A 20,661-nucleotide genomic window follows, 5' to 3' on the forward strand; every position below is an offset into this window, starting at 1 on the left:
ATACACTCTAGAATCGTATTTGCTTTTGCAGCTGCTGCCTGACATTGAGGACTGTTGCTTAGTTTACTTTTTACCAGAATGTTCAGATCTTTTTCTTCTTCTGTTGTCCCCATTTTTACAAATTTTAATGTATAAGCAGCAATATGATTACTGTGGCCTATGTGCATTACTTTACATTTATTCACATTAAAATTAGTCAGCCATGTCCTTGCCCATGCTGCCAGTTTATCTAGGTCTTTATGTATTTTCTTACAATCAAGCTAGGTTTTAAGTATCCTACACAGTTTTGTGGCATCAGCAAAAAAAAATTATTTTCAGTCCCATGTCCAAGATCATTAATAAATAGATTAAAGAGAATCAGGCCTAACACACATCGTTGTGGTACCCTGCTGCTGACTTTAGTCCATTTTGAGTATATATAATTTACAGTGACTCTTTGTTTTCTGTCCCATAACCAATTTTTTTTTACCCATCTGCAAATATTGTCATCTAGTCCCTACATTTGTAGCTTCAGTACAAGTCTCTTGTTTGGCAATGTATCAACTGCTTTCGCATCTACAGCATGGCCAACAATCAGATTAGCACTTACCTCCTCACAGAAACCAAGCATGTTGGGTAGGCACAACCTGTGTTTTATGAATTCACGCTGGTTATGCCTCTTACAAATGATACCTGCACATCCATATAGGTGATGGTGCCAGTGGTGGGCTTTGTACACAAAGTAAAGTACTACAGCAACTCAAACAATTCTTGCTCAGTCAAATGTAAAAAAAAATTGGTAGACATTCAGTATGGTCCAGATGTAAATTATATACAAATTGACAGCCACTTAAAATTGAACATTTTGGCCAAACGGCCCGGCAGTTTTTTCTTTCTTGAGCAACAGATCCACTGTGGTGAGGAAGGTCAACGTACGACTGAAACATTCAGTTATAAGTGGCTGTCAAGTTGTATGTAGTTGTACCTGGACTATACTGGATGTCTGCCCTTAAATAAAACACATTTGATTAAGCAAGAATTGTTTTAACATAGTAACATAGTAACATAGTACATAAGGCCGAAAAAAGACATTTGTCCATCCAGTTCGGCCTGTTATCCCGCAAGTTGATCCAGAGGAAGACCCCTCTCTAGTAGCTATAGCCTGTAATATTATTAAGCTCCAGAAATACGTCCATGGCCCTCTTGAATTCCTTTATTGTACTCACCATCACCACCTCCTCAGGCAGAGAGTTCCATATTCTCACTGCTCTTACCGTAAAGAATCCTTTTCTATGTTTGTGTACAAACCTTCTTTCCTCCAGGCGCAGAGGATGTCCCCTCGTCACAGTCACAGTCCTGGGGATAAATAGCTGATGGGATAGATCTCTGTACTGACCCTTGATATATTTATACATATTAATTAGATCTCCCCTCAGTCGTCTTTTTTCTAAAGTGAATAACTCTAATTTTGATAATCTTTCAGGGTACTGTAGTTGCCCCATTCCAGTTATTACTTTAGTTGCCCTCCTCTGGACCTTCTCCAGCTCTGCTATGTCTGCCTTGTTTACAGGAGCCCAGAACTGTACACAGTACTCCATGTGTGGTCTGACTAGCGATTTGTAAAGTGGTAGGACTATGTTCTTATCACGGGAATCTATGCCCCTTCTGATGCAACCCATTATCTTGTTGGCCTTGGCAGCAGCTGCCTGACACTGGTTTTTGCAGCTTAGTTTGCTGTTTATTAAAATTCCTAGATCCTTTTCCATGTCAGTGTTACTGAGTGTTTTACCATTTAGTATGTACGGTTGACTTGCATTTTTCCTTCCCATGTGCATAACTTTACATTTATCAGTGTTAAACCCCGTTTTAGTGCCGTGATACTTTATTTTGTTTGTTCATGCTGGTTATAGTTATGAGATTATTGACCGCTATACACTCACCTAAAGAATTATTAGGAACACCATACTAATACGGTGTTGGACCCCCTTTTGCCTTCAGAACTGCCTTAATTCTACGTGGCATTGATTCAACAAGGTGCTGATAGCATTCTTTAGAAATGTTGGCCCATATTGATAGGATAGCATCTTGCAGTTGATGGAGATTTGAGGGATGCACATCCAGAGCACGAAGCTCCCGTTCCACCACATCCTAAAGATGCTCTATTAGGTTGAGATCTGGTGACTGTGGGGGCCATTTTAGTACAGTGAACTCATTGTCATGTTCAAGAAACCAATTTGAAATGATTCGAGCTTTGTGACATGGTGCATTATCCTGCTGGAAGTAGCCATCAGAGGATGGGTACATGGTGGTCATGAAGGGATGGACATGGTCAGAAACAATGGTCAGGTAGGCCGTGGCATTTAAACAATGGCCAATTGGCACTAAGGGGCCTAAAGCGTGCCCAGAAAACATCCCCCACACCATTACACCACCACCACCAGCCTGCACAGTGGTAACAAGGCATGATGGATACATGTTCTCATTCTGTTTACGCCAAATTCGGACTCTACCACTTGAATGTCTCAACAGAAATCGAGACTCATCAGACCAGGCAACATTTTTCCAGTCTTCAACAGTCCAACTTTGGTGAGCTCGTGCAAATTGTAGCCTCTTTTTCCTATTTGTAGTGGAGATGAGTGGTACCCGGTGGGGTCTTCTGCTGTTGTAGCCCACCTTTCTTTCCCATTCTGACCTTCAGTTTGGAGTTCATGAGTTTGTCTTGACCAGGACCACAACCCTACATGCATTGAAGCAACTGCCATGTGATTGGTTGACTAGATAATCGCATTGATGAGAAATAGAAAAGGTGTTCCTAATAATTCTTTAGGTGAGTGTATACTTCTGCAGCTCATCTTTTAGAATACCTTCAGATATTTAATATGCAACAGGTGTGAGACTTACCGGATGGTATTGATACGGTCCCACCTTTTTACCCTTCTTAACGACTGGTACAACAACTGTCCTCCAGTCCTGTAGCACTGACCCTGTGACAAGACATTCGAAGAAGATAAGATGCAATGGTCTATTAGTTATTGAGCTCAATTCCCTAAGTACCCATGGATAAATGACATCTGGGTTGGGGCTTTATCAATATTTGAAAGGGAACAGTGATTACTGTGCCTCAAAATGACATCTGGCATTGGCAGCTCACTGCTGAACTGGTGAAAAGTAAATCCAGCTGTATATTTAAGGCGGGTGGTCCAGCATATTTGTGGCACGGATTTTAGCCAGCAGCCCGAGTGATTGAATGTCATCTCTCTCACTGTCAGAGAATGCAGAGACCTGACATAAAGACAGAAGCGAATGCTGCCTCTAGTCACCCCAGTGGCCGTGTGACTGGTTCTAAAAGGCTGCTGCTGGGTCTAATTTAGACATAGCACAGCCCTAGCAGTAGCAGCTATGTACATTTCCTGTGTAACTAGTGTTGCTGTGCAGTATAGTAGAAAAAATGACAATAAAATTCTCCAGTGGTCTTTTCTGACCTTTGAGGGACAGACCATAAAAAGAAAATGAAAACTGAAAAAAAAAAAACACAACAAACATTTAGGCATTCATTTTGATCTGTTTTTCTGTGACTAACTTTGCTGGCTTGATTTACTTTTCCTATTGAGCTCTTTGATAGCCTGGAATTCTTTTTGTTTTAACAACATCATTGCTTTCTTGTTCAGCCATTTTGCTTTTCCTTTCTTCCTGAACATTTTGTTACATTTACTAACCAGTATGTGATCCCAGTATACAAGACCAAGGTCTTCATTTAGTCCATAGAATTTTACTTTTCTAAAGTTCCAGGTTTTTATCATACCATTTCTTGCTTCTTTATTGAATATTATTTTGAAACTTACATTATTATGATCACTGCTGCCCAAACGCTCCCAGAACTGCACATATGATATTCCGTTTGGTCTATTTTCTAAGATCAGATCCAACACATCATCTCCTCTGGCCGGTTCATCGACCAACTGAAATAAATATTTTTCTTGAATTTTGAATAAAAACATATTGCTTTTAAGAGGCACCTCGGGTTATCTGTGAGCCGGAACTGAAATTCAGGTAATTTTAGGTATAATTTTACACCAGTTTCCTAGTATAAACGTAATAAATATGCTGGCCTTCTCGGCCCACCCTGCACAGCCCACTGTTCTAAAAATTGGTGAGTGGCTGCAGTGGACTCGTGGCCAAGAACGGGACTTCATCTCTTCCTGTCCAGCAAGGACCACTGGGGACCATGGTTGGACAACCCCTTTAAGTTGGATTTTATCAAAAGATAAACTTTTCCCTTTTTCTCTTTTAAAGGTCCCAGTACTTTTAATGTAAAACATACAGTTCTATAGTATTTAAAAGATATTAAAGGGGGTTCTCCAGAAATAAAATAAAAAAAAATACTTAAATATTATTTTATAATAAATATATTCACAAACACCTTTCATTAGTTATAATGGCTTGTTTTGTCTAGGGAGCAATCGTTAGGAGAAATAAAATGGCCACCGTCCTATCAGTACACATAAAACCTGTCCACACAGCAGAACAAGTTACTGCACCACAATCTGCCATAGTGCTGCCACATCCTCTTCTCTGCTCTGCTTGTCAGGAATCATGATCCTGAATACAGGTGAATCTCTGTGGGAATAGAGATGATGAGGAGACATGAGAGGAGGGTGAGGTGCGGCTAATGAGCAGCAGCTCTTGTATGCAGTCACCATTACCACAGCAACACATTACCACAGCCTGTCCAGTCCATCCTCTCTGTACTTCATGTCTCCTCATGAACTCCATTCCTATAGAGATTAAGCTGAAGATCTTATCAGTATTCAGGATCATAATCCCTGACAAGTAGGAGAGGAGGATGAGGCAGCACTATTGCTCATTGTGGTGAAGTAACTTGTCCGCCTGTGTGATTAGGGCAGGTTTTGTGTGTACTAATAGGACGGCGACCATTTTATTTCTCCTAATCATTGCTCCCCAGACAAAACGAGCCATTATAAATAATGAAAGGTATTTGAGAATATATTTAGAATAAAGTAATATTTAAGTATTTTCCTTTTCTTAATTCCCGGAGAACCCCTTTAAGTCATTTATATCACATGACTAACTGAATTCTTCTGAAAAGGTCATCAGATCACCTGTATTTAATCACTGCACAGTATGGAAAGTTGCTGTATTTTAATTTTGTTGTAGTAGGGCTGGGCGATTCCTACCTCTTCTACAAGCTCATCCTGGCATATTGTATCAGTGTAAATGTCATGTAACAAATCATTCCTCACCTTTGTGTTTTTGAGTTAGCCCAAAAAATGGCTTCCTTTCTATGTTGGCTGCCCAGGTTCTTAGGTTCTTATGCTTTTCTGCCATGATATTGTGTCTGTGTAAAGCAATGTTATTGTTTAGCTTCCATGTTCACATAAAAAATATTGCATGATCATCCTTTCCCCAAAAAACATTTTGCGTAATTCACATGCCTTGCCACTTGTTCTGTTTTATTGCAAGCAGAGCTGGATGTTTGCCCATGGAGCCGGAGATGACGTCTCTGGATCAGGAGTAAGACTCTTCTCAGATATAGTCATATGTCTTGTAATGCAAAGAAATGTGCAATGTTCTACCACAGACACCCACAATCCCTTAAAGGGCACCAGTCACCTCCTTCATGCTGCTGTCACTGACAGGCTTAAGTCACTTACAGTATCTGCTAAAGTATCACCGCTGCTGAGAACTTACAGTGCATGCTGGAGAAGAGGAACACGCTGCCAGATAAGGGCTGTTTCACACGAGCTGATGCCGTGCGGGACATCCGCTCCGTGAATGACAGCCAAGACCCGATGCAGACTGCAGAAGCACGGAGCATTAACATGACTGATAATGCTCCGTGCCTCTCTGTGATCTCTTTACTACGAAATCACAGTGACAACTTTATCTCACTGTGATTTCGTAGTAAAGAGATCATAGAGAGGCACGGAGCATTATCAGTCATGTTACTGCTCCGTGCTTCTGCAGTCTGCATCAGGTCTTGGCTGTCATTCACGGAGCGGATGTCACGCACGGCATCCGCTCGTGTGAAACAGCCCTAAGAGTGCAGTTTATTCATGAGTTCCTCCTCTCCCTGCCCACTTGTTGATGATTGACAGTTCTCTCCTAGGTAGAAAACTATGGATGGAACTGGCAATCAGCAGTATGTCTGTTCCGCAAAAAGATAGACTACATAAGCATAATGCAGACCACAAACCCATTAAAAACAACGCATCCACAAATAAAATGCAGATAGCACAGGGACCCCATCCATATTTTGCAGATATGGTCATGTGCATGGGGCCTTATACCTTTAGATGAAAAAAACATTGTAAGAAATATATTGACACTTTAAGTGCAGATTTAGCAGAGCTGAAAAACAACCATAAAAAAAACTATTAAAATGAGCTCATCCCTCCGGCACCTGTACATATGTTTTTGCAAGTGTAACCACCATTATCTTCTATGGGCCGCTGTATTGTATTACATGTACATGCTATACACGTAAGACAGTATGCTGACAATGACCTTTTCTGTTTTCCTTAAGCTTCGAGAAGAAAACTGAAGACAACGTATAACACTATGGAACACAGAGGCTGAGAATCTTCATGGATAACTCTAGTTTTATCTTGTGGTTGTATAGGCCGGGATATCTTATGTATTTTATTTTTTAAAAGTGTAAATTAATAATAGAACGCAAAAGGAAATCTCTTTAATCTAAAATGGCATCAACATGAGAACACGTTGAGTCACTCTGCTTAGAGGGAACGTGTTGTATTTCATGAGACTTGCAGCTCAGAAGAAAACAAAGTGATTCAGTATTTGCTATGGTGACACATTTACTTTTGGTGGTAAAATCATGTTTTGCTTTCATGGTTGCGGGGTTTTAGGCAACTATAAACCCATGTAAGTGTATTTTCAGTACTACCAAAGTAAAAAATAGCTATTAAGAAAGTTACTAAGCAATGACAAGATCCCAACACATACAGACATCCAAGACACCTCTTTATACATTTAACCTCTAGACCAGTGGGGCACATTTACAAATTGTTTTACTCCAGAAAAGTGCCATAAAAGAGTAAAAAATGATAGTGCAAGCTATAGATGCATCATAATTTGCTACTTTTTACTCTCCTCTCCACTTTTCAAAAGTGGCCAGAAAAGTGGCAGGGGCTTAGATGAAGGGATGTAGGTTCCCACAGTTTCTCAGCTTTACTATAACTTAAGGCAGAAACTGGCGTCAATTATAATCAGACTTTATACTAAGACAGATGTACAACTTAGTCTTACTATATCTGCTCCAATATGTATCATTAGGGTCGTCGGTATACTAGCCATAATACAGTATACAAAAGCAACCACACTGTATGCCCAAACAGTAGTCAAACAGCATACATTTACCAATATACCATGCCACAAGCACCATATACTGCAAAAATAATATACTCTACTGTGCCTAAGTAGCAGTGTCACACAATGCTTCAACCAATACTACCATATAGTGCTAACCTAATACCTATATACAGAGAGCAATTACCAGATCCATACACAAAGCAATTAATGAAAGTGCTATAAAATGGTTAAATAATACTAGGTTAGAATTAACATCAACATTCCTGGTGGTCACAAGCCTTAGATGTCAGTGGGACCCCATTCAGCAGAGCAGGGGCTGTGTGCACCATAGTAACTATTGAATCCTTCTATACTTATATTGAAAGGAACCTGTAAGGCGCTGTAACCTGCAAAATACATACATAAACATACAGTATAGCTCTTTATTTTGTAATAAACTGGTGACACTTGTGACATGTTTGTGCACAAATAAAACCATGAATCACAGTCTGCATGCTAATAATCTCAGAATATCATATATGCATAAAGAATAAATGTATACATGGCATTGCTTTGTTCATAATTGTGTCATCTGCCATAATGAGAAAGACTTGTTTGAGAAATTCAGCACTTTAAAAGGGTTTTCCAGGGAAAAAGTTAAAAAAAAAAAAAAAAAAAAAAAAAAGGACCAGACAATGTTAAAATAACGAAAAAGCATGAATCACCTCTACCAGGGCGTCTGTCAGCAGATTTGTAGCTATGACACTGGCTGACCTGTTGCATGTGCACTTGGCAGCTGAAGTCATCTGTGTTGGTCCCATTTTCATATGTGTCCCCATTGCTGAGAAAAATTAAGTTTTAATGTATGCAAATTAGCCTCTAGGACAGGGTTTTAACTGTGGTCCTCGGGACCCACCTACCGGTCAGGATTTTAGAATATCCACAGAATAAATACCTGTGGTAAGTCCTGATGCACGGACACTAATTATATCACCTGCTTAACCACTTCAGCCCCGCTAGCTGAAACCCCCTTCATGACCAGAGCACTTTTTACACTTCGGCACTACGCTACTTTCACCGTTTATCGCTCGGTCATGCAACTTACCACCCAAATGAATTTTACCTCCTTTTCTTCTCACTAATAGAGCTTTTATTTGGTGGTATTTTATTGCTGCTGACATTTTTACTTTTTTTGCAAAAAAATGACATTTTTCACTTTCAGCTGTAAAATTTTGCAAAAAAAACGACATCCATATATACATTTTTCGCTAAATTTATAGTTCTACATGTCTTTGATAAAAAAAAAATGTTTGGGCAAAAAAAAAATGGTTTGGGTAAAAGTTATAGCGTTTACAAACTATGGTACAAAAATGTGAATTTCCGCTTTTTGAAGCAGCTCTGACTTTCTGAGCACCTGTCATGATTCCTGAGGTTCTACAATACCCAAACAGTAGAAAAACCCCACAAATGACCCCATTTCGGAAAGTAGACACCCTAAGGTATTCGCTGATGGGCATAGTGAGTTCATAGAACTTTTTATTTTTTGTCACAAGTTAGCGGAAAATGATGATGATTTTTTATTTTAATTTTTTTCTTACAAAGTCTCATATTCCACTAACTTGCGACAAAAAATAAAAAATTCTAGGAACTCTCCATGCCCCTTACGGAATACCTTGGGGTGTCTTCTTTCCAAAATGGGGTCACTTGTGGGGTAGTTATACTGCCCTGGCAATTTAGGGGCCCAAATGTGTGAGAAGAACTTTGCAATCGAAATGTGTAAAAAATCACCGGTGAAATCTGAAAGGTGCACTTTGGAATATGTGCCCCTTTGCCCACCTTGGCTGCAAAAAAGTGGGACACATCTGGTATCGCCGTACTCAGGAGAAGTTGGGGAATGTGTTTTGGGGTGTCATTTTACATATACCCATGCTGGGTGAGAGAGGATATCTTGGCAAAAGACAACTTTTCCAATTTTTTTATACAAAGTTGGCATTTGACCAAGATATTTTTCTCACCCAGCATGGGTATATGTAAAATGACACCCCAAAACACATTCCCCAACTTCTCCTGAGTACGGCGATACCAGATGTGTGACACTTTTTTGCAGCCAAGGTGGGCAAAGGGGCACATATTCCAAAGTGCACCTTTCGGATTTCGCAGGCCATTTTTTACACATTTTGATTGCAAGGTACTTCTTACACATTTGGGCCCCTAAATTGCCAGGGCAGTATAACTACGCCACAAGTGACCCCATTTTGGAAAGAAGACACCCCAAGGTATTCCGTGAGGGGCACGGCGAGTTCCTAGAATTTTTTATTTTTTGTCGCAAGTTAGTGGAATATGAGACTTTGTAAGGAAAAAAGAAAAAAAAAGAAAAATCATCATTTTCCGCTAACTTGTGACAAAAAATAAAAAATTCTAGGAACTCGCCGTGCCCCTCACGGAATACCTTGGGGTGTCTTCTTTCCAAAATGGGGTCACTTGTGGCGTAGTTATACTGCCCTGGCAATTTAGGGGCCCAAAAAAATTTCCGCTAACTTGTGCCAAAAAAATGTCTGAATGGAGCCTTACAGGGGGGGGGGGGTGATCAATGACAGCGGGGTGATCAATGACAGGGGGGTGATCACCCATATAGACTCCCGGATCACCCCCCCTGTCATTGATCACCCCCCTGGTAAGGCTCCATTCAGACGTCCGTATAATTTTTACGGATCCATGGATCGGATCCGCAAAACACATGCAGACGTCTGAATGGAGCCTTACAGGGGGGTTATCAATGACAGGGGGTGATCAGGGTGATCACCCCCCTGTCACTGATCACCCCCCCTGTAAGGCTCCATTCAGACGTCCGTATAATTTTTACGGATCCATGGATCGGATCCGCAAAACACATGCAGACGTCTGAATGGAGCCTTACAGGGGGGTTATCAATGACAGGGGGTGATCAGGGTGATCACCCCCCTGTCACTGATCACCCCCCCTGTAAGGCTCCATTCAGACGTCCGTATGATTTTTTTGCGGATCTGATCCATGTATCCATGTATCCGTAAAAATCATGCGGACGTCTGAATGGAGCCTTACAGGGGGGTGATCAATGACAGGGGGGTGATCAATGACGGGGTGATCAGGGAGTGTATATGGGTGATCACCCGCCTGTCCTTGATCACCCCCCTGTAAGGCTCCATTCAGACGTCCGCATGTGTTTTGCGGATCCGATCCATGTATCCATGGATCCGTAAAAATCATACGGACGTCTGAATAGAGCCTTACAGGGGGGTGATCAATGACAGGGGGGTGATCAATGACAGGGGGTGATCATGGAGTGTATATGGGTGATCACCCGCCTGTCATTGATCACCCCCCTGTAAGGCTCCATTCAGACGTCCGCATGTGTTTTGCGGATCCGATCCATGTATCCGTGGATCCGTAAAAATCATACGGACGTCTGAACGGAGCCTGACAGGGGGGTGATCAATGACAGGGGGGTGATCAATGACAGGGGGGTGATCAGGGAGTTTATATGGGGTGATCATGGGTGATCAGGGGTTCATAAAGGGTTAATAAGTGACGGGGGGGGGGTGTAGTGTAGTGTAGTGTTTGGTGCGACTTTACTGACCTACCTGTGTCCTCTGGTGGTCGATCCTAACAAAAGGGACCACCAGAGGACCAGGTAGGAGGTATATTAGACGCTGTTATCAAAACAGCGTCTAATATACCTGTTAGGGGTTAAAAAATTCGGATCTCCAGCCTGCCAGCGAGCGATCGCCGCTGGCAGGCTGGAGATCCACTCGCTTACCTTCCGTTCCTGTGAGCGCGCGAGCCTGTGTGCGCGCGTTCACAGGAAATCCAGGCCCTCGCGAGATGACGCGTATATGCGTCGTCGTGCGCAGGGCTGCCGCCTCCGGACCGCACATCTGCGTTAGGCGGTCCGGAGGCGGTTAATACTAAGGAAATCCTGAAAACATGACTGGTAGGTGGGCCCTGAGGACTGGAGTTGAGAAACCATGCTGTAGGAGAAACGAGGCTTCACCATTACACCTACAGGCTCATTTCGCTCTGCAACTGCTGCGCCCTCTCCACTTTTATTGACAGGGCCAAGCAGTGTAAACATCATTACACCTGACCCTGTCAATCAAAGTGCAGGGGGCGCAGAATTTGCAGTGAGATCTAAGCCTCTAGGTGTAACTGCACCCGTTGCTCCTTTAAAGCTGCTGTGGTGCCCACTGCTCTCTACTTCCTGTCTCAATTTGACCCACTGGAGATGCCAGATAAGGCCAACTTAGCCAATCACTGGCCTTAGCAGTGACCTGACTCAACCAGTGATTGGATGAGCGGACATTTCTTGACCGGCACAGGAAGTGGAGAGGAACATCAGAACTATACTGATGGGGTATCAGTGGAGGTGAGTAATGCTTCTGTATTATTTTTAACACTGTCTAACCCGTTTTTTGATGTTTCTCTCTTAAAAACCCCTTTATAGAAAATATCAAATGAGAAATTGCAACCTTCCATTTTTCTGTTAATCATGTACTCACAGCAGCCTTAATGATTTTTTTAATCGATAATTAATATTCCTAGTTCTGTTATATAATATTTTGAAAACATTCTACAAGGAAAAGAAAAAAAGTGGTGCTCCAACAAGACCATATCGGAATTGTGTTTTTTGGATTTCTGTTCCATTAGCGCAACAGAAAAATAGGTAAAACTGATCCATTTCAATTCCTCTTCGTTTGAATGGTTTATTTTGTCTCCGTTCTGTCAGGTTTCAATTATTTTTTATGGGAGAAATAGTCCTGTTTGTTGTACCTTTTCTTCATCATAAGGAACTGAAACCGGATAGAACTGACACAAACTTGACAGACAATAGACACAAAGGATGCTCAAAATACCCATCCAAACTAATAGATCATTTTATCTGTTCATCTGACAGACTGACGTTAAGTCAACCTAAACAGTATGTTATACAACAGGTCTGGTCAGGGCTCATGGACACGACAGTATTTTGTGTTCAGTATACTGGACATTTTTTTAGTTCAGTATGTGGTACATATACTGAACCATTCATTTCAATGGGTCAGCAAAAAATACTGAAGTGTGTCTGTGTGCATTCCATTTCAGTATTTACGTATTTCCGTACCGTGAAAAGATAGAACATGTCCTATTCTTGTCCGCAAATCACGGTGCTTGGCTCCATTCAAGTCAATGGGTCCGCAAAAAAACAGAACACATATGGAAATGCATCCGTATGTCTTCCGTATCCGTTCCGTTTTTGCTGAACCATCTATTGAAAATGTTATGCCCAGCCCAATTTTTTCTATGTAATTACTGTATACTGTATATGGCATACGGAAAAACGGAAACAAAAAACGGAACAACGGATCCGTAAAAAACGGACCACAAAACACTGAAAAAGCCATACTGTTGTGTGCATGAGCCCTTACTCTTTTATATTTGGCATTTGGAGGGAGACTCATATTGTGTAGAGATTCTTGGGCTACTTTCACACCTAGGTGGATTCCATCCTACACAGTGTTCAGAATTGATATTGGTCAAAGTGCTGTTGGTGGATATCAAAGCTATTTCATGTGATCTATCCATCCATCCCAATGAATATTTAGCAAATATATAGATTTCTATTAAGTACTAGGCTCCAATAACAACAACATATAACATTTACAAATGTGGTTAAATTAGTTGAGACAGGGCAGGAGCTGATGACAGATCCATAATAAATAGACCAGCCCTTTCATCCATTACATCAGACAAACCAGTTTTCAGCCTTTCAGGGCACCAATTTTGTCCAGCTGTATAAATTAAAAAAAATCTGTTCAGTGCCGACAAGTTGATCCGTAATACCACATGCCAGACTGAGTTTTCAGTGAGTTCCTAATGATCCTATGGACATAATGTATCTATATCTTTCCAACAGACCTCTGACTTGTAATGGTTTACATAGGCAGGTAATAATCATTACTAACTGCGAGATGCAATATATATTCATCCCAAATTGATAACATAGTCACAGTTGACACTGAAGAACTACTTGTCCTGACCTAACAGTTAGTAATGCTACCTGTACACGTGTGTCGGTTTTCAAACAGAATTTTTGTGCAGACTTCTCTGTGTTTTTGCACCAAAATCCACATGCATTTCTTATGTATTTTGTTCCAGATTTAGATTTTTTTTCCCACTCTCACCCTTTGCATTTCTAAATCTGCACATTAGGTCAATTTCCACTCAGAAAGTATACACAAAGGGGAACATTTATTAAGACCAGCGTTTAAGCTGCCAGTCTTAATAACCCATATATCTGGCGGTGGATCCGCCAGAGTTATGAAGAGGCGAAGGCATCTAAATAACTTTGGCGCATCCAGCCCAAGACAACATCTACACCAGCTTCCTAGCTGTCTTACATTTAGATCAGTTAGATTATTTAGATCATTTTACGCCTAAAACAGGCGTAAAATGATGAATGAGACGGGTCATCCCCTTCCCCGCCCACATCACGCCAAATTTTTTAGACCTGGCGTTAGCGGGGAAAAATTGCAGACTGCGGCACAACTAGCTGTTGTATCACAATCTGCGCCAGAAATATGCCTAATATCAGCGTATTTCTGGATATTAAATGACCCCTAAAGTGTAAATGAGATTTGTTATATCTCATTCACTTTCCTTGTACTGTAGTGCTCCATCTTCTCTATTACTACATCTTCAGATAATCTAGTGTGTTATTTCGTGCTCATTATAGGCTGCAGAAGAAGATTGTTTTCATAAGATATGTGATAGGAAGAGCTCTGGGTACATAACCTTGTTCTCAACATCCTCTATAACTTAGCCTGCAAGCTCCAGCTTCTGATATCATATGGAAAACTGACATGATGCAGCCAACTGATGAGCAAGCAGTATTGAACATCTGCCATGGATTTGAGGAGTCATTTTTGATCTGGATATATGTGAGCACTTGTTATCTAGACTATCTATGTGTTATATCTTAAAACAATCAGATATTCTGGAGCAGTTTTCAAAGCCAAAATCAGGTGTGGCTCAAAAAAGGAGTGAAGCTGTTAAGAACACACAAGACTTCTACTCTTTTTTGGAATCCACTCATGGTTTTGGTTTAAAAAACTGCATAAAAAAACCTGAACACGTGGATATACCCTATGTGCTATAGAAAGCCTTGAGCTGAGAGGAGCAGCCACTCCGCTCAGCTAAATCCTGACTTAGCACATTGGTATAGGGTACCGGGTATCAATGTGCTGTGCCAGAACTAGCTTGAGGGGAGCACAGGCAGCAGCAGCGATCTCCGCTCCATCCTCTGCAGCGTTCTCCATGGCAGCCAGTAATCCATACACCACTACGGGATTGACAAGCCAGTGCTGACCAGAATGACAATTTTAAGAAGCGGTAAAATCCAGGACTTTTAAGATGGAAAACAGCATAATCAATTAATAAAGTATATTACAAAAATGATTTTGGGCTATTTAAAAAAAAAGTTACCTTTTTAACAATAAAATGCAAAAAAAGAAAGAAAGTGATCATTTAAACATATCCAACAAAAGCACAAAAGTATGCTTAACAACTGTATCATTCTATAGCATCCCTTTTTGTGATGAGCACGCTTGCTTGCACTTTCTGACTTCTCCCTGTATTATTGCAATTAATCCCAGTTTGTCAAGAGGGTGATTTCCAAAATATGACTCTTTCATGGGTAGACTAGAGCAGGTACTTTATAACATAATTAACTATATTTTATGGCAAAGTAATATTCAAATTACATTTAGGACTCATACACAACTTTACATAGCTCTTACATGGCACACATAGAACTCAATGTTCCTAAAGTGTCTCTGTAGGCCTCTTAATTCATATAGACATTTTTCTGTGTATGAATTTGACAGAAGTATAATTAAGGGAAGAATATCTCCATATAACGCAGGCCTTAAATAAGGAACCATAGGGACTCAGTATACAGCCTCCATACAGGCTCTTCTATGTGTGAGGCCTCATGTACATTTGCATATTATATCCAGTGTACACTATACGGTATATGCTATATTTTAGTGTCATGCAAGAAGAACTGGTTACCTAATAAAAATATAAAACACTGTTCTTAATCCATGGTATATGCACATGAATTTAACCAAAGTTCATGACGCCATATGTATTTATCACCTAACATGTCATGTTATGGCTGTATGTGCTAATGGTACCATTACTGCGTAATTCATTGTCAATGTTTTATTAAAGAGATGTCCTTGAGAAAAAAAAAAAAGTTTTGTGTCTTTTTGAGTGCATTGGATGAATCTTATGCCTGCTGAAATGCATGATAACATTAAACACGTGTGCCATTTTACTAACAAATGCACAATTCCTGATAAAAATATCATACATCAGGACACTCAAAGCTACAAATATGTTCATCGATGCCAGAGAATACATACAACACATAATTACATTTTCATTTTTACTAAAGTGTTGTACTACCTCCCATGTCTATTTCCACGGATTGTACAGGATCAACAAAAATGGTTGGCTGCTCTTCCAGAAATAGCGCCGTTCTTGTCCATGGGCTGTGTCCGGTATTGCAGCTTTGTACCATTCATTTATTTGTCTGTAATGTGCTGCTGCTTTCACATGGTGTTTTTCAGTGACAGGGAAAGCTCCCACTGCAAATGTCAGACATGGCTATTGCTCGGCCGTTCCCCCAATGCACGGGCACTCCGTGAGGCTGCCAAGCCGGATCGACACCCATTCAACTTGAATAGGTCCGTGATCCGTCCGCACTGCAAAAAAATAGAACATGTTCTATTTTTATGTGGTGCGGAGGCACGGACAGAAACACCACAGAAGCACTCCTTAATGGTTCCGTGCCTCCGTTCCGCACCAACCTTGCAGATTGCGGACCTATTCAAGTGAATGGGTCCGCATCCGCTGGTGCCCGCATATTGTGGACCCGCTGTTTGCGGGCCGCAATACGGGCACGGCCGGGCAATGACCATGTGCATGAGGCTTTGTGAAACAAATAAGATGAGAAATGTATTGTTAATGAACAAACAAAGTAATGCAATACCGTGAGAACAGTGAGATGAAAGAGTTTCTTAAAGTTATGAATCAATACAAAGAACCAAGCGTTGGGCGTTATCACGTTTGCCAGGTGGATCTTATTGCTTTCTACTTACAAGATCTTGTACCAAAGAAAAGATGTCAAAAAATAAACTAAATATTGTTTATATATTTGTCAGATTTTCAGTAATAAGTCTAAATTAGTCTCCTTGTAAGCTCCTGTTCAAATAGTATAGTTTGCTATATAGCGTAATCAGCATAAATACCCTTAATGGAGATCTCTAGTTTCGACAGTCTCTACTAGTTAGAAGGGTCCTCCTGCTAGGACCCCAATGATCAGTTGTAATCTGTAAATTCCCCTGCAATTTCAGATACATCTTGAGCATTACACAGTGCCCATTCATATCAATGGGCTCTCTGCGTAATGCATGACAGTGTAGGTCCTCCAGAACTAGAGGTGTTCTTTGGACCCATTCTGTCCATAGATGAGGATCTTGATCTGAGGACCCCCTCTATTAACCAAATTCCCTAATTGTGTGTGTGTGTGTGTGTGTGTAAAAGTGGAAGTACACCTATAGTCATCTATATTCAAAACAAGTATTAAACACAAAATCACTGGAGGAATAACTTGTCCCCCTTAAAGCACCTTTGCTTTATCATAAGGATGACTTGGCTTTGGGTGTGAGTTATTTTTGGCCAATGACAAATATAGCATTTTTATTTGTGGTGTCGGTGTCCAAAAAGTTCAATTTTGCTCACAACACACAAGAGAATCATTTTCCCTATATTTCAGAATCTACCACATACCATTTAACAAATTATATATCTTTGAGCCTTTCCTGTAAATCTGAAATTGGTAAGTTGCCAAGCCAACAGTTCCTTCAGACATAGTCTGTGTGGAAGCTTGCAATGTTTTTATTTGTGAGGTATCTCTTGGTGGCTCCCCTCATGCCCTTCTTATTATTTTACTATATTCTTCAATGGTGGCTCAGTGGTTAGCTCTGATGCCTTGAAGTGCTGGGGTCCAACTCAAGGACAACATCTGCATGAAGTTTGTATGTTCTCCTCTGCCACACTCCAAAGACATACTGATAGGGACCTTAGATTGTGAGCTCCACTGGAGATGATTATAATGTCTATAAAGCGCTGCGGAATATGTCAATATGAGTAAAATAATATGCTGTAACTAGCACAATCACTGAGGTTATATTCAAGGAAGCTGTATGGAATCAGAATTTCACACATATCCTTCAGTCTCTCAACAGACTATAGCCTGTTTTATGACAGTCTATAGTCTGCACTTAAACATTGTTTAAGCTACCCTACATATGTTTAGAATATTCATGAAAGAAGTAATCCTATCGTAGACATTTATGACATACCCATTGCAAGCTAGACTGTCTCTGTAATTTGTAGGACGCAGAAACACCATAGCTCACTGTACTGTTTGGCTGTTTCTGTATCCCTGACCTCCTCTGGCCACCATAACCAGTTGGCATGAGGTCAGGGTAGCCTTATCCTACAGAAAGTTGTGGGTCCCTTTAAGATTAGAGATGAGTTAATTTCTTAAAATTCCTTAAAATTCTCTTTTCTTTCTTTCTCTCTCTCTCATACGGTTGTTCTGTGAGAAGGGGTTAATGCAATATATTGATGTTACAGTACGTAGATATTTATATCCTTTAAACAATTCTAGGGTTTACTTCTTTTCACTTTATAACTTCCAGAATGAAAAGCGTGACTCAGGGTAGTATTTAGAGAATGATAGCTATTAGCGATGAGTGAAGTTTTCAAAAATTTGATTTCGGCTGCTTTGCCGAACTTCAACAAGAATTTTGAATTGTTTTGAATCGTTACTTTGTAACGAATCACATTCCATTGCATGGAGTGGAAGCAATGACGGGGAACAAATTCAAATCCATCCATGGACTGGCATCCATATCCTGTTTTTCTAAAACTAGAGACAGGTTGGGCTGTGTGGTGTCACACATAGGTTTTTTGGCATTTCTCTGTTTTTGGTACATTTGTTTGCTGGTGTTTTTTACCACGTCTTTTAGGCTGAACACATCAGCTCTTGATGTTGCATGGAAGTCTATGGGTAATATTAAACACAGGGCACAAAGCCATTTTTGTAGTTGTGTTGTTTTTATCCTTGAGGTGCGTTTTTTTGGGTCAATATTTTTTTTTAATTGCAGCATGTACCAAGTTTTTTACCTATTGCCTGGCCTCCATTGTTTTTTTTGCCGCCTTTAAAAACCACACTTATAATGTGTGGTGGCGATTTTTACCCCTTCACGCAGACTTAAGGGGGTTGTGTCACTTCAGTAAGTTGCATTTATCATGTAGGGAAAGTTAATACAAGACACTAATGTATTGTTATTATCCATATTGCTTCCTTTGCTGACTGGATAAATTTTTCCATCACATTATGCACTGCTCGTTTCCATGGTTACAGACCACCCTGCAATCCATCAGTGGTGGTCGTGCTTGCACACTATAGGAAAAAGCATCAGCTTCTCTGGTGGCTGGGACCATGGGAGTGCTTATAGGCCAGTGCTTTTTCCTATATTGTGCAAGCACGACCACCACTTATGGATTGCAGGGTTGTCGTAACCATGGAAACGAGCAGTGTATAATGTGATGGAAAAATGAATCCAGCCAGCAAAGGAAGCAATATGGATAATAACAATACATTATTAAGTGGCTTGTATTAACTTTCTCTACATGATAAATGCCAATTGCTGAAGTGAGACAACCCCTTTAAGGACACAGCTCCATTTGTCCAATCTGACACGTTTCACTTAATGTGGTAATCATTTTGAAATGCTTTTACTTATCCAAACAATTATGAGATTTTTTTTTCCATGACACACTGCACTTTATGTTAGACATAATTTCAGTCGGTATATTATGTTTTCTATTTATAAAAAGTCCAAAATTGAATGACGATTTGGCCAGATTTGCAATTTCCTTAGCCAATTTTTAAATTTTTAAAATTAGAATTTCTCTACTTTAAGACAGATAGCCATAGCTCATTATTAATTAATATTTACAATGTGCCCATAACACTTCTTTGAAAAAGCAATTCCGTTCCTACAGAGAAGAAAGATAAACACATTGGGAGTAACGAGAAACAAGAAACAAAAAATAAAAAATATAAATAAAACTAATTCTAGTAAAAAGAAATATAGATATAATTATTCAAAACCAAAATAATCCTTTACTTGTTCCCATATTTTTATTTTATTGTTTGATATCTTTTATTGGTTGGTACTTCTTAGACATTTTAAGATATATATCGTTATGTGAATCATTAAATTAAAAAACCTTTATTGGGTAACATAAGGAAGACCTAATGGCAGCGATTCACAGAAAAACGCATGTACAATGAAAAATGCATTGAAAACACTGTATAAACGCAATGAATCCTTTTGAGATAGTTTGAACATAAAATGATAAAGAAGCAATAACTTGAATAATCTGAAACATCTGGAAGTAAATAAGCAGAACAAGATGGACTTTTCTTGCTCTAAAATGTCTGAAAAAATCAAATAAAATCCATCTTGGGTTTTGTATTAGCCCACAACAGGACTATAAATAGGGGTGGGGAGTCTAAATGCAGGTAACCACTGAGGAAGAAGTCAGCTAAGGCTACTTTCACACTTGCGGCCGAGTGATCCGGCAAGCAGTTCCGTCGCCGAAACTGCCTGCCGAATCAGGCAATCTGCATGCAAACTGAAAACATTTGTAGACGGATCCGGATCCGTCTTACAAATGGATTGCAAGAATGGATCTGTCTCCATTATCTATATTTTTTCACATTTTTACCGGTCTTCGCATGCACAGACTAGAAGGACGGATCCTGCACAGAGTGCGAAATTACAGAGAGAGGCCGCCGGAGTCAAAAGCGGTACCAGTCGAACTACAGGATAGAGGTAACAGCGGTCAGAGTACTGCATGCCACGTAGGACGCCACGTAGGCATCTTATAAGTACCTGGCTGCCATACAACATATACTTACCTAATTACTGTCTGGTAACTAATAGCGCAACACTGAGAAACGGTGTTGCTCTACAAAAGCAGAGATACATTGTTGCTATTTGGTTGCATTGTATGCATAGCTGAATATATCTAACTCATTCAGCAAGTCAGAGGGCTTATAGTTACCTTTTTGCGAGATATATTTTGACTTATTAACTGTTGTCGTCCTTCTTGGTGTTGTGCGCATTATTTATTGTGGACACTATGCGCATTATTAACTATTGGCTTTATCGCTTGATGTGAAAAGAAAGA

At 40.2% G+C, this 20,661-nt stretch overlaps 1 protein-coding gene across 1 annotated transcript in view; it reads left to right on the plus strand.

Annotated features, from left to right (window-relative positions):
• The window catches only part of PRUNE2 (prune homolog 2 with BCH domain), a 284,676-nt gene extending 276,874 nt beyond the window's left edge, over positions 1 to 7,802 (plus strand). Inside the window, exon 10 of the mRNA XM_044273863.1 lies at positions 6,524 to 7,802. Within this exon, the coding sequence (XP_044129798.1) occupies positions 6,524 to 6,554 (31 nt within the window). The 3' untranslated portion in view covers positions 6,555 to 7,802. The remainder of the gene's footprint in view (positions 1 to 6,523) is intronic.
• Positions 7,803 to 20,661: the final 12,859 nt, after the last annotated feature.

Source organism: Bufo gargarizans, chromosome 1 (assembly GCF_014858855.1).
Source record: "Bufo gargarizans isolate SCDJY-AF-19 chromosome 1, ASM1485885v1, whole genome shotgun sequence".
NCBI classification, from domain to species: domain Eukaryota; kingdom Metazoa; phylum Chordata; class Amphibia; order Anura; family Bufonidae; genus Bufo; species Bufo gargarizans.